The 14120-nt window shown below is 44.6% G+C and overlaps 4 protein-coding genes and 1 non-coding gene across 5 annotated transcripts; 1 reads left to right on the forward strand and 4 right to left on the reverse strand.

Moving 5' to 3' along the window:
* Positions 1-30: 30 nt before the first annotated feature.
* On the reverse strand, positions 31-973 carry L228DRAFT_285996 (hypothetical protein; the record flags this gene model as incomplete). The annotated part of the gene is made up of 4 exons (XM_018336402.1): positions 917-973; positions 535-859; positions 113-446; positions 31-47 (listed from the first exon to the last, which is right to left on the reverse strand). Exons 2-4 carry the CDS (start codon positions 772-774, stop codon positions 31-33), a joined length of 591 nt encoding a protein of 196 aa, XP_018184685.1. The 5' UTR covers positions 775-859; positions 917-973.
* A 1991-nt stretch (positions 974-2964) lies between these two features.
* L228DRAFT_251222 (hypothetical protein) lies at positions 2965-4469 on the reverse strand. Its single transcript, XM_018333511.1, has 5 exons — positions 4067-4469; positions 3888-3970; positions 3663-3791; positions 3462-3605; positions 2965-3389 (listed from the first exon to the last, which is right to left on the reverse strand). Exons 1-5 carry the CDS (start codon positions 4344-4346, stop codon positions 3099-3101), a joined length of 927 nt encoding a protein of 308 aa, XP_018184686.1. The 5' UTR covers positions 4347-4469; the 3' UTR covers positions 2965-3098.
* An 834-nt stretch (positions 4470-5303) lies between these two features.
* On the forward strand, positions 5304-5374 carry L228DRAFT_t135. The gene has a single exon. It is a non-coding gene; the product is annotated as a tRNA-Gly (tRNA).
* A 3545-nt stretch (positions 5375-8919) lies between these two features.
* L228DRAFT_271392 (hypothetical protein) lies at positions 8920-10375 on the reverse strand (the record flags this gene model as incomplete). Its single annotated transcript, XM_018335527.1, has 2 exons — positions 8920-9712; positions 9777-10375. The coding sequence occupies 2 exons, from the start codon at positions 10373-10375 to the stop codon at positions 8920-8922; spliced, it is 1392 nt and encodes a 463-aa protein (XP_018184687.1).
* A 730-nt stretch (positions 10376-11105) lies between these two features.
* L228DRAFT_285999 (hypothetical protein) lies at positions 11106-13781 on the reverse strand. Its single transcript, XM_018336403.1, has 2 exons — positions 13482-13781; positions 11106-13423 (listed from the first exon to the last, which is right to left on the reverse strand). Exons 1-2 carry the CDS (start codon positions 13617-13619, stop codon positions 11543-11545), a joined length of 2019 nt encoding a protein of 672 aa, XP_018184688.1. The 5' UTR covers positions 13620-13781; the 3' UTR covers positions 11106-11542.
* Between the last annotated feature and the right edge of the window lie 339 nt (positions 13782-14120).

The raw sequence follows: 14120 nt of genomic DNA on the forward strand, positions 1-14120 counted from the left end.
GAATAGCGATAAATTCAATGTTATACCTTGTCAGGTCCGTTTGTTGTCTTAAGTCATTCAGAGACTCGCTCAGAGTAAAGAAAACAATTAAATATTATCATTGGTATAGTACATTGACGAAATGTCAGGGTATCGCAGATATTAAGCAAGAACTCGAAATTTTCACCCCTTCTCAAAGAATTGCCCCAGTTGATCTCTTGTATTTCCGAACCAAAAGGACCGCAGAAATATTTGGACGATGGTAGGATCGCATCGACTTGGTGCATTGAAGGCCGCAAACCCTCAGTCGCACTCCGAGCAGGGGGATGCTTCGTGTACAGACCAGAGAATGACTGCAATTCGGCCGCTGGTGGATATTCGGGGTAAATAGAGACGACGAGGCCGGCCTTGTTATAGTTTCGAAAGATAAAAACGAAAATATCGTCGCAGAGTCCGTCCCTCGCAGACTGAAGGTTCATATCGAACAAAAAGGCAGTAAAGACGAAACAAGGTGATTGCCATGGGCCTTGGCTAATCGCGTGAAGTATATCGTACACAGAGCCCAATGATCATGCCGATGATGCCGCCCACAATGAACCCTAGTAGTGCCCACAGAAGCATGTACTTGATCACTCGCCCCTTGGAGCCGTGCTTCCACTCCGTGGAAACGTCTTTGTTGGTCACAATAGGCCGCTTTCGCGGTTGGTAGGTCTGGTCCTCGAGATCCATGTCCGTTGCAGCGGGAGATCCATATGGTGCGTGGGTGCGCGCTTGCTCGGGCGCTGTTGGTTCCATTTTGATGAACGGTTTACGAGGTTTACGTTTCCGCGCCTGAATGTGTAGAATTGGCTAAGCCCTGAAGGTATTGGAAATGGTTGTTCTGCAGGAGCTATCAATATGGAGGAACGGCGATATCTTGTACAGTGCAGAGACTAACCTTGTGAATGTTAAACGAGGGGAAATTGGAGAGGAAGGTCCTGGTTATCTTCAATGCTGTCCTATAAGGAGGGCGCACAGTCATTTAAATGCATATTTAAGCTTCTTCTACGGAGTACTCTGTATTCGAAATCTACAAGGGCCAGGATACACCCTGGGGTCCCCGAAGGTTTGACATCTGACAAGACCGGCCATGCAGCGGCATCCCTGCCTTCGGCGGCCCTTTGTCCGAGAGTAAACGTCGAACCGAAGGGTAAGATGGTGGCATAGCCACGATTTGATACCCTGATTACCAGCTTGAAGCCTTCTAGCGTGGTCCTGGTGGGTCAAAGAACAAGTGCCAAGATGGTTTCCCCTCGTCGCCGAAGAGGTTAAAATTCGTTTAGTCCACGCTTGGGGACCACAAGGGAAATCCTAGGTTCTTTTTTCTCTTCTGAAGGGATTGTTGATCGTCAAGTAGTTTCCTTGAGTAGCCAAAGATGAGAAATTGCTGCAATTCCAAGAAAAATGTTACCAAAGGAACCGTTAGTCAGTAACACCTTGGCAGAAAGTCAGTGGCGGAGTCAACAAAAAATTCGTCTAACGTAGATAGTGATATCTCGCGAAGCAACTGGAAAGAGATGTGGGACACTGGAAACTGGAGACAGTGGGGGCCAAGCACGGCATGTGGGTATGGCATATGACAGGGACCGAAAAATCTCACTCCACAGATCTGACGGCGCAAACAGGAGATATGACACAGATGATGCACAAAAAGACCATTGACAACTTCAATTGCAATAAATCAATAAAAACAGAAATAAAAAGAATATCATCCCGATTGCTGACGAGCATGAAAATGCAGCTGCTGCCTTGTTGACATTTCAACATTGACTCATCGTTCTCAATAGTATTATCTGCATATCATGTCAGTCAGATATCTTACGGAGTACAGGGCACACCGACCATGATGGTCGTAGCACTTCTCTTACTGTCAGGCTGTGTTGCTGTGCCGTATAAGTTTCTTCGCAGTCGTGATGTTAAGCGCTTGGCATTTCCCCTTTAGGAAAAATGTGTACGCCGTTCCAAGCGGTATGATGTCATTTGACCAGTCTGACTCCCCTTCGCTCCTCGCTTTTTCCGACAACCCCCGGTTCAACCCGCAACCGAACTACGATGACCACACAAAGCTTACACTTTACGGAGTAAGGCTCTACGGAGTAAGCCACACATTGCGCGCGCACGCAAGAGTTCCGCTCTTCTCTGCTAATTCGCAAAAGCCCACTATTATACTTAAAACGCTTGATGCGACAAGACCAATACAAGTGTATGCATTGTCGCACGTCATTTCCAAACACAGCCATTCCGAGCGCTGGAGTCCACAGTCTTGACCGATACTATGCCGCACGGCGGTACTACGAGGCATAGTCGCTTTTCCGGCCTCAGGTCATATATCTAAGAACAATCACCACAGTGTACTTTGCATACTCGAATTAAAGGTGATTTTGCCCTTTATGCGATAACATTGCACTTTTGTATAAATGTCCTGACACCATTTGTAGATATAGCAGTCAAGCATAAAGCTGCTCCTCTTTTTCGAACTTGCACAGTCTAGCCATTGAGCTCATCGCGTTGTACTTATCTTCAGTCGACAAGCTTTAGTCAAACGATATATTCCGTACATATCGAACGAGACTTTTATTTTGGATAAAAAAATGGACTGGCTAAAAAGACTATTCACACGCGACAATTCGACAAGGTCAAAACGCAGCAAGAGTTCGCGCGCACGGGATCGGGAACTGAGACGGAAAAGAAACGGCGGCAGTTCATGGAAGTCGCCTTTCTTCTGGGGCCCGATTGGCATGACTTATAGGGATGAGGTCAACAGGGGTATGAATCACCATGTGAACAGGGGAGGCAGATGAGTTTGAAAATCCCCATACTCTGAAGAACGCACAGCTCCAACTGTAGCTCTTTTTTTTTAATTAGAGGCGGCTATAGTTGGTATTTATCACTGTCGAGGAAACTCACTATTCTAGAATAATGTATAATTATTAGTCACGAGGTTATGGCTCATATTTTTGATTAACGTGAGAAATTTTATCAACTGCGGGAAAAAGAGAGCCTGAAATTTCATTCGATCTAGAAAGCCATAGCAAAGCAAATTCGTAAACTCATAATTGAAGTGCAGAGACAAATGCCGCTCAAGCTTCCAGCGCGTTCAGTCTAGAGGCAACTTCAAGCTCGAATCGTAGTTTTCCTTGTTCGGAGCCTGAAATCTCCTTGACGCTGTCCATACCTGGCGTAATATCCTCATCCCAATCGTATTCAGCGCCTCTGCCTTTCAAATTGCAGAGCACCGCCATTCGAAAATGATATTTGAGCAGCGCGCGGCTTGGCTGGTATTTTGCTGGATAATCTGGGTTCAGATACATTGGCTCACCATTACCAGGCATGCGAGTTTTCCGTTTGAAATATGTAATCTTGTAATTATTCTGAACATACAAAGCTATCAGAAAACCACATACCAAAAATAAATCAGATTGAGACTGGTTCATTGCACTTACGTCCGGGTCCATCGCAACGAGGTACTTGTCAAAGAGCGTGTGAATTGTTTGGTCCAAAAGTATACCATTCTGGACTGAGTGTATGCCACTTGAGCCGGGCATTTCATCGTCGGAAAGAACTGCTGCCCAATTCCCTGTTCGCCACTGTCCATACAGTCAGAAGCAGAGATTTACAGATGGGTAGCGAGGCCCTCCACTCACTAGATCCAAATGCGCGAGAGGAAAGATATGGGCTGCATGGAAGGTTACAAAGTCGTAATCAAAAACTTCCTCTCTCGACACGACGCAACGCATGTCCCGATTTCGAACGCGTCTTTGGAACGCCATTTGCTAATATTGGTTAGCAGTCGCCATCCATGAAGAAAATTTGGTACAAATGGGTGGTCAATCATTCAAGTATGGTCAAGATATATAATTTATACTTACACGAGGGTCGGGGTTTGACAGAGAAAATGAAACTGTTCTCGGCGGAACTCTTTCTTCGTTAATATTGACTTGAAGACAATCTCCTGTCATCAATGTTAAAGCAACCCTAAGAAGACAATCGATTGCATTTTCTTCCCGTCAAAAGATGCATGCAAACATGAAGAAAATGGGCCGCGTACCTTCGGGTGAGAGAATAGAATAAAATCCAGGTGCGATCACAGTGGGGTTGCCAGCCAAGGTTATCTGAGTTCCGTGCCTGTAACCAGTCTCTGCAACATGATCGTCCACACATGTCCAGACGCTGTATGCGGTTTCTGGCATGGAAATAACAATGTGCAGCCACTCATCCATCTCTCCCCACGTTACAGATCCGGTCTGCATGAATCCTAATATTTCATCGTCACGGCCGTCGAGAAAATGCACATTGCGTGCTACTTGGTTGTTCCTAAACCCAGGCATCTTTGTACCTTGTAGAGAGGGCCTAAACGCTGCCGTGGTAGAAAGCTTAGGTTAGATTGTAAAAGAGAAAAAATGAAAACCAGTACTTGAGTAATGTATCAAGGTTTAAACAGTATCTGTAAAAAGAAATGTAAGGAGGTGAAGAAGGTTACTTGGGCGTGGAGGGACATATGGTCCGTGCATGTAGAGTGGCCTGTGCTTTGCATTTAGGTTTTGACCTCGGGCTTAGTAAGTAACGTATTTCCCAAGCGACCCGGCCAGGCAGATATCTCATACAAATAATGTAATTTTACAAGATTTATATCTCAACATGAATGTGTTATTTTAAATTGAAATTGAGTAACTTAATTTTCTTAGGGCAGATCTATACATAATAATCATTTTGAATATTTTTATGTTGTTTTGCATTTTATTTCTCAAATTACATATATTTGATACTAAAAATAGTGCATGGATTTTTCTCTGAATGGAAAAATTGAGCAAAATTCCTATAAACAGGATAACCAGCTGACATAGTCTTCTAGACCCCATGATAGAAATATCCATTTAAAAACTACAATTTTTGTTGAGATATAATCCCATTTTTTGTAAAGAATTCTGCCTGGCCGGGTCGCTTGGGAAATACGTTAGTAGTAGAGAGGACTGATCATGCTCAAGCTACTAAGGAATAGATTTAGGAGAATATTATAAAGAAACCGCTAGATCTATTATATAGACTTATCACTGGTCTAGCTCTCGGGGCGACTTATTCAACTATAGGCTTGACTTCAACCCTATATGTGTGCCAATCACCATTTACCCTTGTACGTGGGACCCGATCGCGCCGGTCAGGTCCTAATGGGTCTCCGAATACGCCCAGCAACTTATAGTACTTCGTAGATACGGAAATCAACCAGGATGTATTTGTATAGATGAATTTCGTTATTATACAGGATTTCCTAACCCAATCTTTAACAAGCGTTGATGGTTTAGTGGTAAAATTCGTCGTTGCCATCGACGAGCCCCGGGTTCGATTCCCGGTCGACGCATCTTTTTTGCTCTTCCGTCCGCGACCCTTCCAGTTCTTTTTTTGCCCTTACAATTCAGCCCGTGATGTGGATATGGACGCCTTATGCGACTGGGATTTTTATGTTGTCGGCGCTTTAGAGCATAGAACGTTGGGATCGTTTTTCAGGATTTCGGGTTCGACGACAATTGTATTTACAATCATGCTGACAATGTTGATGGCCGTTGTGCCCGTACAGGATCTAGTAGACTGGCTTGGTCCCATTCGACGAGAACTATTGGGGCCTGTATGATCATATGGCGTGTCTAATTTGTCAGTCCGGCAACGAAATGTCATGGATCATGATGGGCATCTTTTTTTGAAATATCTGTTGAACAACGCAGACAGATAAATATGACTTTGACTTTTCGAGCCCCCATAGGGCCATAGAGATCTCATTATAAAGATTCTAAGATTGACGATCATGAATAGCGATGAAATCGATGAGTGCGAAGTAGCATCCAAAAGAAGCCGTGGAGACCAGCAGTAAGCACAACGATAAGGATTTCTCTGCATATACTGTAAGAAGAATATTCCAAATGGTCCCAAGAAATCTCGAAAGAAAGAAAAGTATATCTTCAAACTGACACGCGCCGGTCCCCTTTCCACTCAGTTAGTCTCTTGCGCTGCATAATTAAACACAAAAGACAGTAAAAGTAGATTATATATCCCAAAAGAGCACATCCACCGGAAGAAACCAACCAGCGTTCTGAGTCAGAGTCGCCCGATTCAGCCGATTCGGATCCCTTTTCCAACCATTTGCACAAACCCCAGCCCACGACTCCAGTGACCGCAACAATTAAAGTATATAGTGGCAAGGTTATTCGACAGAGCTTTTTAATTCTTCGCGTCAGCTATCTCTTGGTTAGTCCAAATTTTGCTATGGCTACTTCGCGACCATCTGAATAAATGCCCAACAAAGAGAAACAGTGGGATGCAAAGATACCGGTGGGTTTTCAACTTACCTCATTATATTCTTTGAGAAGGTGTTTGACCCCTGCCCGTAAGTCGTCTATATAGTGATCCGGCAACCCATGCATTTGTCCAACTAGATCCATCGCAGGGTCGCGCGTCATGTCCACCATGTCGTGGCACCAATAGTTTGCGATTCTTTTGGAGACCTGCCCTCTCAAGTATAACTTTATTACACAAAATGTAAACAAAAAGTCGCGGCACTCTTTCAGTGTTGCATTCTCTCTGGGTGGGACTAGGTTACGTTGCATCGTTCTTGTCTCGTCGTCGGTATTTGGGTTGCTGGTTTCAGCCATTGCTGCAGAGCTTTCAGGCTGCTCATTTCCAACAACCTCCTCATCATTTTTATCGCAGCAAGTTTCGGCCATTGAAATATTACCACTGACAACATTAGCTTCATAAAAAATAAAGGATGGGGTATTTCAGGCACAATGCTTGCAAGACAAGCAGAAACAGGTCTAAGGGTCCGGGTTCTCATAGATGAACATACCTAGAGACGGAAGCTTTGCGAGAGAACATCTTGAGAATGGGAACCAAATAGTGCTAGAGAGGGAGAAAATTAACTATCAAGTTCGTTGTGTTGATTTCAGATACTAGAATGGATCTGTTTTTGCATTAATTCGGATGCTCAAATCTTCTAAGATGATTTTGCGTAGGAAAGGGATGTTCGTACTCTATACCTTATATCAATTGAGCACTTGGGTGAAGTAAGCCTTACTGAGTGTTGTAATGCAGATCAAGGGTTCCAGTCTTTTTATAGCATATCAGTGACCGGGCCACGTATCAAGTCCGATTACAAATTCAACACCTAGGAACAGGCCAAAGAAATGGCAGCATAGACTGGATGGAAATTCCGGAAAAGGAAGGAGTTTTTGATTTATTAGTGTTTGCCGTAGCAAGTTCAGAGAGAACATTAATGCTGATGGACGAGATTGCCTTCAAGTCTGGCGAGCTAAGGGAAAGCATTGATATCAGCCCTTTTGAAGCAGAAGCTTATGGCGATTTCTTATGAAGATATCGTACAGTGGACATAAAATGATAATCAAAGACAATATTATAAAACATGCCACCATTCTTGCTAATATTCGATGATGTACTCACAGTTCGTATTGTGTTTCGACTCCAATATATACCAACCCGTCTCACTCATACAAAAAGCAGAAAAGAAATTCGCTTCCCTATCCCACAATTGAATGTCAATTTCGAGACATCAAAATAAAATCTGGCAGAGGACTTGTGATTATTGTCATAATCACGATTGCCTTCAATCTGACTTGTTATACATTTTAGCACATGTCCCACTGACAACATGGTCAATGAAATCGTCGAGGAAATTCTCTGCAAGGTTAGTTAATGCTCCCATAGTTCCACGCCTACTCTGCCACATATTTCCCTCCCTTTTCTCTCGTGCTTGCTCTCGTTGACAATACAACAAACTATCCCGCCTTGGGACCTGGTAGCAGCTTTCCTTTTGATATTATGGCTCTCGCCATCTGATGTATTGCATTTCTTTTCATCTTTCAGTCTTTTGCACGCTTCAGCGAGAATTTGATCAATTGATTCACCAAGGGACGGGGAACGAGGCTTAGCCTCTATTTTGACAGTCTCGCTGTCAGACTCTTCATTATTTGATGTGAATAAGTCATCTTCAGCCAATTTGCCTCTCATTTTCTCTTTGCTCCTCTCAGCGGAAGCAATTTTTGACTTCATTATGACTCTCAAGTATTTGATAAATTTTACTTGTAGCTCTTGTCCTTGTTTGAATTGATCGTGATAGAAATAATGTAAGATTGTCAAGGGCTGTTAGTACAGTTGAATATCCTGATGCATCTTTCCTGAACCAAGGTTAAAGCATTTAAATCTGTACTATTTTTGCTTTCTTGAATTGTTTTTGAAGAACATAGATTTGTACAAGCTAAAGACAGATTCTCTTCAGATTTAGATCTAAATAAAAATTTCAAATCTCTTTAATGATTGACTAGTATAAGAATCATCTGTTCTGCTTCCTCCAAAAACTCTTCGAAAGACTTTAACTTATACCCTATATCAGCTCTTTCAATTTCAGTCATTTTTAGTTGATATTGAGTTTTATAGACTTCACAAACAAAGGCTTTCAGTGTTTGGATCAATGCAAGTGTTGCTTTGATAATGAGCCCAAGTTCAGGTTCTTCTCTGACATCTAGATGTTCTCCAGAGAAAATATATCTCTCGAGATGCTCTAGAATTGCCTGAAAATTCTTCCTAAGGAACATAGGTAAGGCTTCCAAGCTATTGAGAATTCCTGAGAATATCCATACCTCATCCTTGAGGAATAATTGAATTTTGCATACAGCGAGTGCATGCTGTTGCAGAGACATTATCCCATCAAAGCTGAGGCCGGTGTCTCCATGCATTGCTTTCTTAATGGCATGGACTGCTTCTCGACGTATGAATGGCAACTTCTGTTGAATATCTAGCCAGCTTCGCGTCGCTGCCTGCACCAATCGATGCATGCTGTATGTCGCATCTCCTTGGTCCGAGGAGATTAGCGAAAATGCCTTGAGTGTCCCAATAGCTTTATCGAAAGCAATAGTTTCGCCTTTTTTTTTGAAGAAGAATGCCCGGAATGCCCTGCCGATCCAGAACAGCCATCATTGAAAGGATCTCTGCCGCTCTCGGATTTTGTCGGGATATCTGTTCGAAAGATATCTTCCAGGTTCGCATGACGGAGTTCTGGCCCTGCAAGTCTCGTCGAGAGTCTTCCAATTCTTCGCTCAAATACTCCTGCAGCTCTGATTCCGCCAATTTGATACGTTGAAGGTATGCAGCAATAGTCATCTGATTTTCAGAGATAAACGCTGCGGCTTGGGTGACCGCAAGTGGTAAATATTCGAGCGCTTCCAATAGTTCAGTGGCGATTTCATCGTCCCAGATGTTGCAATCGTGAATCTTTGATTCAAGAAGCATTTTGGTTTCCTCCACACTCAATTCGCTGACTCCCATAGCTTGCTCACGGTCTGTCAGCTTTTGACCGACTCGCATATCCCTCGTCGTAACAAGGAGTGATCCATTTCGGGGAATATATTTGACTAGGTGACCGTTGCTTGAGCCAAAAAATGTCTCGGAATCGTCTGCATTATCCAAAACCAGAAGCCATTTCGATGAGCGGTCCGAATCTTTGAACCAGTTGGCGACCAAATTGAAAATGTCTGTCTTTGGATCGTCCCAACCTGGAATAGCCGCAGCGGTTGCTATAGATCTGTATGCCTGTTCGAATCGTGTGGCGCTAGCAGCATAGATCCAGAAAATCCAGGAATCAGGGAACTGCTCCCGAAAGCGATAGCAATATTCGATGGCTATTTGCGATTTTCTAGAATTTTTTGAGTTGAGAGGTAAGCATACCGCCATGTCAATTAGTCTATGATCGTACATACCCTACACCTCCAATACCCGCTAGCGCTACTTGGCCACGTTCTTTTATCCGACGATCAACCTCAGCAAGAATCTCTGTGCGTCCAATGAAATCCGGGTCTCTTTTGAATGGTACGTGCATCTTCACTTTTGACGGAGTAAATTGGGGTTGCGAGGCTGTGTGTGGTGCATCGCTTCCCACCGAAACATGCATGGTCAAGGTCCGCATATACTGTTCCAGTGTTTTCAGGTGTGCTTGAATATCTCTGTCGTAGAACAAGCTGAGAGATGCCTTCTTCATGCGCTCGCGCTTTGAGGAGCTGATGGGTATAACTTTATCGATCTTTTGCAGTAGCAACTCAATTTGTGAACGACAGCCGTTAACAACAGAATAAACAATGTCCTGCGTCTCTTTAGGCAGGGTTCCACGCTCTGTTTGCATCTTGATTCGATCGAGAGTCTTGCATATCAGCGGTAATTGCGTGTCGACGTCTTTCAGATAGTTTGGCAGCTCGCCGACAAGGTCCTTATACTCTTTGAGCCTGATAAATATCGTGCTGCTGAAGTCGATTATTTGCACAAATGCAGATATTCCACTGACGACAGCCACTGCTTCTGCCATGATAGAGTTTTGTCAATTCTCTCGTTCTTTTCTGGTTTTGTTGGCGTGGAAATACCGACGACTGAGTTGAATATGCAATCCATCTCCATATGAGCTGGCAATGAGGCTGAGCATCACGGGCCTTGTACCTTTGTGTAACACAGGCCGCCCAGCCAATCATTCGAACAAAGAGGTCCGCGACTGCGGCTCGGCACAGCTTCTCTTAGGATCTCAGAAAATACTTGGATCTGAATCATCGTAAGAAATGGTCTCAATTCCAAATTGCAGCCTGCCTTTCTTCTTCTTCTTCTTCTTCTTCTTCTTCTTCTTCTTCTCCTCTCCTGTGCCTTTTCTTTCCTTGAGAAAGCGATTTGGTTTGAATTGTCACCGTCTTCGCTGTGAGCTATCGGATCTTTTTCACCTCCGTTTTACATAACTTAGCCATAATGTAGCCTTAACGAGGCAGTTTATAGCTAAAACTAGAGAGACTCCTCTTCCTAATCTGATATCTAGTGTATTTAGAAGCCTCTTTGCTCTGTCGTGGGACTGTGGGCTTGCAGTTTCTTTCAAAGAACTCGATTTTGAAAGATACGACCATCACAATTCTTGGTTAAAAAAACAGCAAAGGGAAAATGTCAATAGATCCCTTATCTGTAGTTTATATGATGTATCGTTTCTATTTGATCCAAAGACAACTTTTCAAACGTATGTTCAAACAGTATAAAGGTATGATATACTATAGATGAAGTAAGAGCCAGCTATGGTCTATTTGCAATTCAACCACGGATCTCGAAGACTATTTGGCCCATTCATGTCATTGATGTAATGGCAATGAATTATTACGTTGACCATGTTAATAGATTCACACATTCCTCCAATGAGTCCAATATCATGCAAATCACTGCCGATTGAGTAGAGGAAAAATCCACACAGTTACAAGATCATCGAAAGGCCAAGACACCCGGCAGAAAACTGTAGACGTATCTTGTTATGATGCAGTGATGCGCCGTATTCGATACAAAAATTCTGTTATTCAAAAAGGGAAAAGCATTGCATTATCTGACTACATATCCATTTTATATGCCAAACGCGTCATGACTGTACACAACGCCATATTTCCCGTCAACGCCGTATTAATCATCAAATCTTTCTACTATAGAATGGAACCCAGTCCGAAAAGACTGGAATCTAGTCGCCTCTTACGGCATGACCAACTAAGCCAGCCAGTTCACGAAAGAAGATGCCCTTGAGCGCTGTCTCGCCTTCTTCGACAGCCCACTCGCCTGCATCAACAAGTCTCCGTTTCCATCCCTCGCGCTGATGATGCTCGAGTTCTTCCCACCGCTTAAGGCCCTCCTGACGGATAAGCTCATCGTCGTGGCGCAGCTCCGCAGAGATTTCGTTATGGGAGTCAACAACGATAATGGTACCAGGTGATCGGACGTCGACCTCCTCTGCAATCTGCTCGATGGTCTCGTCAATCGATTCGCTCTCGTCCGATTCGTAGCTGAGCACACGGCTACGAAGTCGGTTGCGGCTGGCAAGGAGATGTCGAAGGCGCTTATAATTGACTGCCGAAGCAGTAGGCGCGGCCGCGGCGTTATTATCAACGTGAATTGTGGCACTGTCGCCGCCCGCTGAAGTTATAATGGAATTTATTTGATCGCTCAGGGGTTTGGGAAATTCCTTTGCATCGGGAATAACTGGGTTTGCATGAGGCACGAGATGGTCTCGGATGGCAGGTGGCAGACGATCTGCCACACCAAAATAGGGCGGTGCAACACCTCGGACTTCGAGTAAAGCTTGGAGTAGAATGGCGATGACGACGACGGCAATGAGCGAAAAGGTAACTGAGAAGGTGGCGGTGAGGATATCGGTACTCGCGGTCGTGAGGACGTAGCGCGATTTCTTGTTGCGGCTGCTTGTTTCTACAGTGAGAGGAAGAGTGTGTACGACGACAGTATTGCCCATGCTGATAGATGCTAGCCTGAGACGCGCGGCCGGGGCCGTAGAGTCGCCATGTGGCTTGTGTGAATGCGAGAATCTGGAGAATTTGATGCCGGTAATCTGGAGAGAGTGGACGTCTCTCAGGACGATGAAGACGCGAAATTTGCTCAAGTCCTTGGTTGGGCTGTAGTCGATGGTAAGGATTTCTACTGAAATGTCTTGCCCCGCAACAGCGACCACTATTTGCAGATTTCCTGCTGCATCTGCGTTAAGGAAGGCGACTTCCAGTCCTGTGGCTGCCTTCATTGACCGGTGAAGGCGTTTACGGAGAATGACCTCGCCAGTTCCACCTCTAGTGTCAAGAACAAATAGCTCAGATCCAGATTTTCGTGGCCTATTTGCCAATAAAAGAATAAAGTGTGGGGTTAGAAAGCGCAACGCTCGAAACGTCGGGCGTCCTGCATTATTTTGAAAAACGTCCGGGTGAGGGATCCCATAGAGAAATTTGGGTTTAGCAGAAGTATCAATTTCTCCGCTATCATGTGTAACATTGTATTCATAAACCTCGTAGTCAGTGCAGTATGCGACCTTGAAGACTCCTTCGCGGGGTTCAATTAGGTCTACATCCGCGGCCTCCTCTTTCTTTAGGTTTACACGGCCTACAATAGAGGGCTCTTTGCTCAAGGTCGTATTTGCATCGAAGACAACAAGTTCGCCTTCGGGTGCAAGCCCAGTCGCCACCGTCCCAAACCGGCGATAACCAGGTCTTCCCCGGGGAGAAGGGGAGAGGCGAATCACCCGCTGATAGGTTTCCTTTTTCGGTGCTGTCGAAGGAGTAAAGAGTGAAGCCTGAGAAAGCTGAGATATGCTCCGCTTCTCTATTGCCTTCTCTTTTATCGGCTCGTCAGATGCGTCGGCGCCGGACGGGACTGAAATGCCAAAGGATCGCAAATGTTCATTTTTCCCAGCTTGCTGGTCCGCGGTTGACGAATTAATGCCAGCAAGTGCCACAAGGCCCTGCTTTTGATGCAACACAGCTAATGAAGTTACTGAGTCTTCATCGCGCGAAAGGTCTATCTCAGCAGTTTCGGAAATGTCATCCGTCGAGGTATCCAGGACAGTCTGCGCAAATGGATGTCAGCGATCCATAGAGATGCAAGCTACAGCTGAATTTCAATACAATTTTATTTCCAACACCACTGCGGCCTTCGCCTCCACCGCCGCCGACAACCAGACAATTGTCGTTCTCGGGATCAAAGTCTCCGGCATAGAGCGGGTATGAGAGCGTTGCCTTTGTGGAGGAGATGTGTGACGCCATCGTGCCTGCGATAGCTTGATTTGCCGAGAAGGGAGGTTGATTTTCGGTTCGCAATGATGTACAATGAAAATATAAAGAATATAGAGTCTATTCGAAACTTATTATTGACATGCTTGGCGTATCGGAGGTATGTAAGAAGCTGCGGTCACAAGATGGAGAGTGAGCTTCGTGTACGCAAGCAGCTTGACATTGGAGTTTAGTTCCTCAGTCCAGATCCCTACGTCAAGGCATACAGACATTAAACGAAAATCGACGCCGCGGATCGTTTCGGTCAATCGTCCTCACGGGCATCACCAACCTCATCTCGTCTTGAAAGCAAATACTCCACCTCGCAATATCTCCTATACTCTCGCTTTTCTTTTATCAATGCTCCCTATCAGCATTACTCCATGGCGAAAAGATTCTATATGTGCAGTGATTTCCAGCATGGTTTATATAGCACGAAGCCTGAATTGGTCTCCGCTATAGCATCAGCAAAGCCCGCACGCTTTCAATTTCTAT

This window comes from Xylona heveae (genome assembly GCF_001619985.1).
Source record: "Xylona heveae TC161 unplaced genomic scaffold L228scaffold_14, whole genome shotgun sequence".
Lineage (NCBI taxonomy): Eukaryota > Fungi > Ascomycota > Xylonomycetes > Xylonales > Xylonaceae > Xylona > Xylona heveae.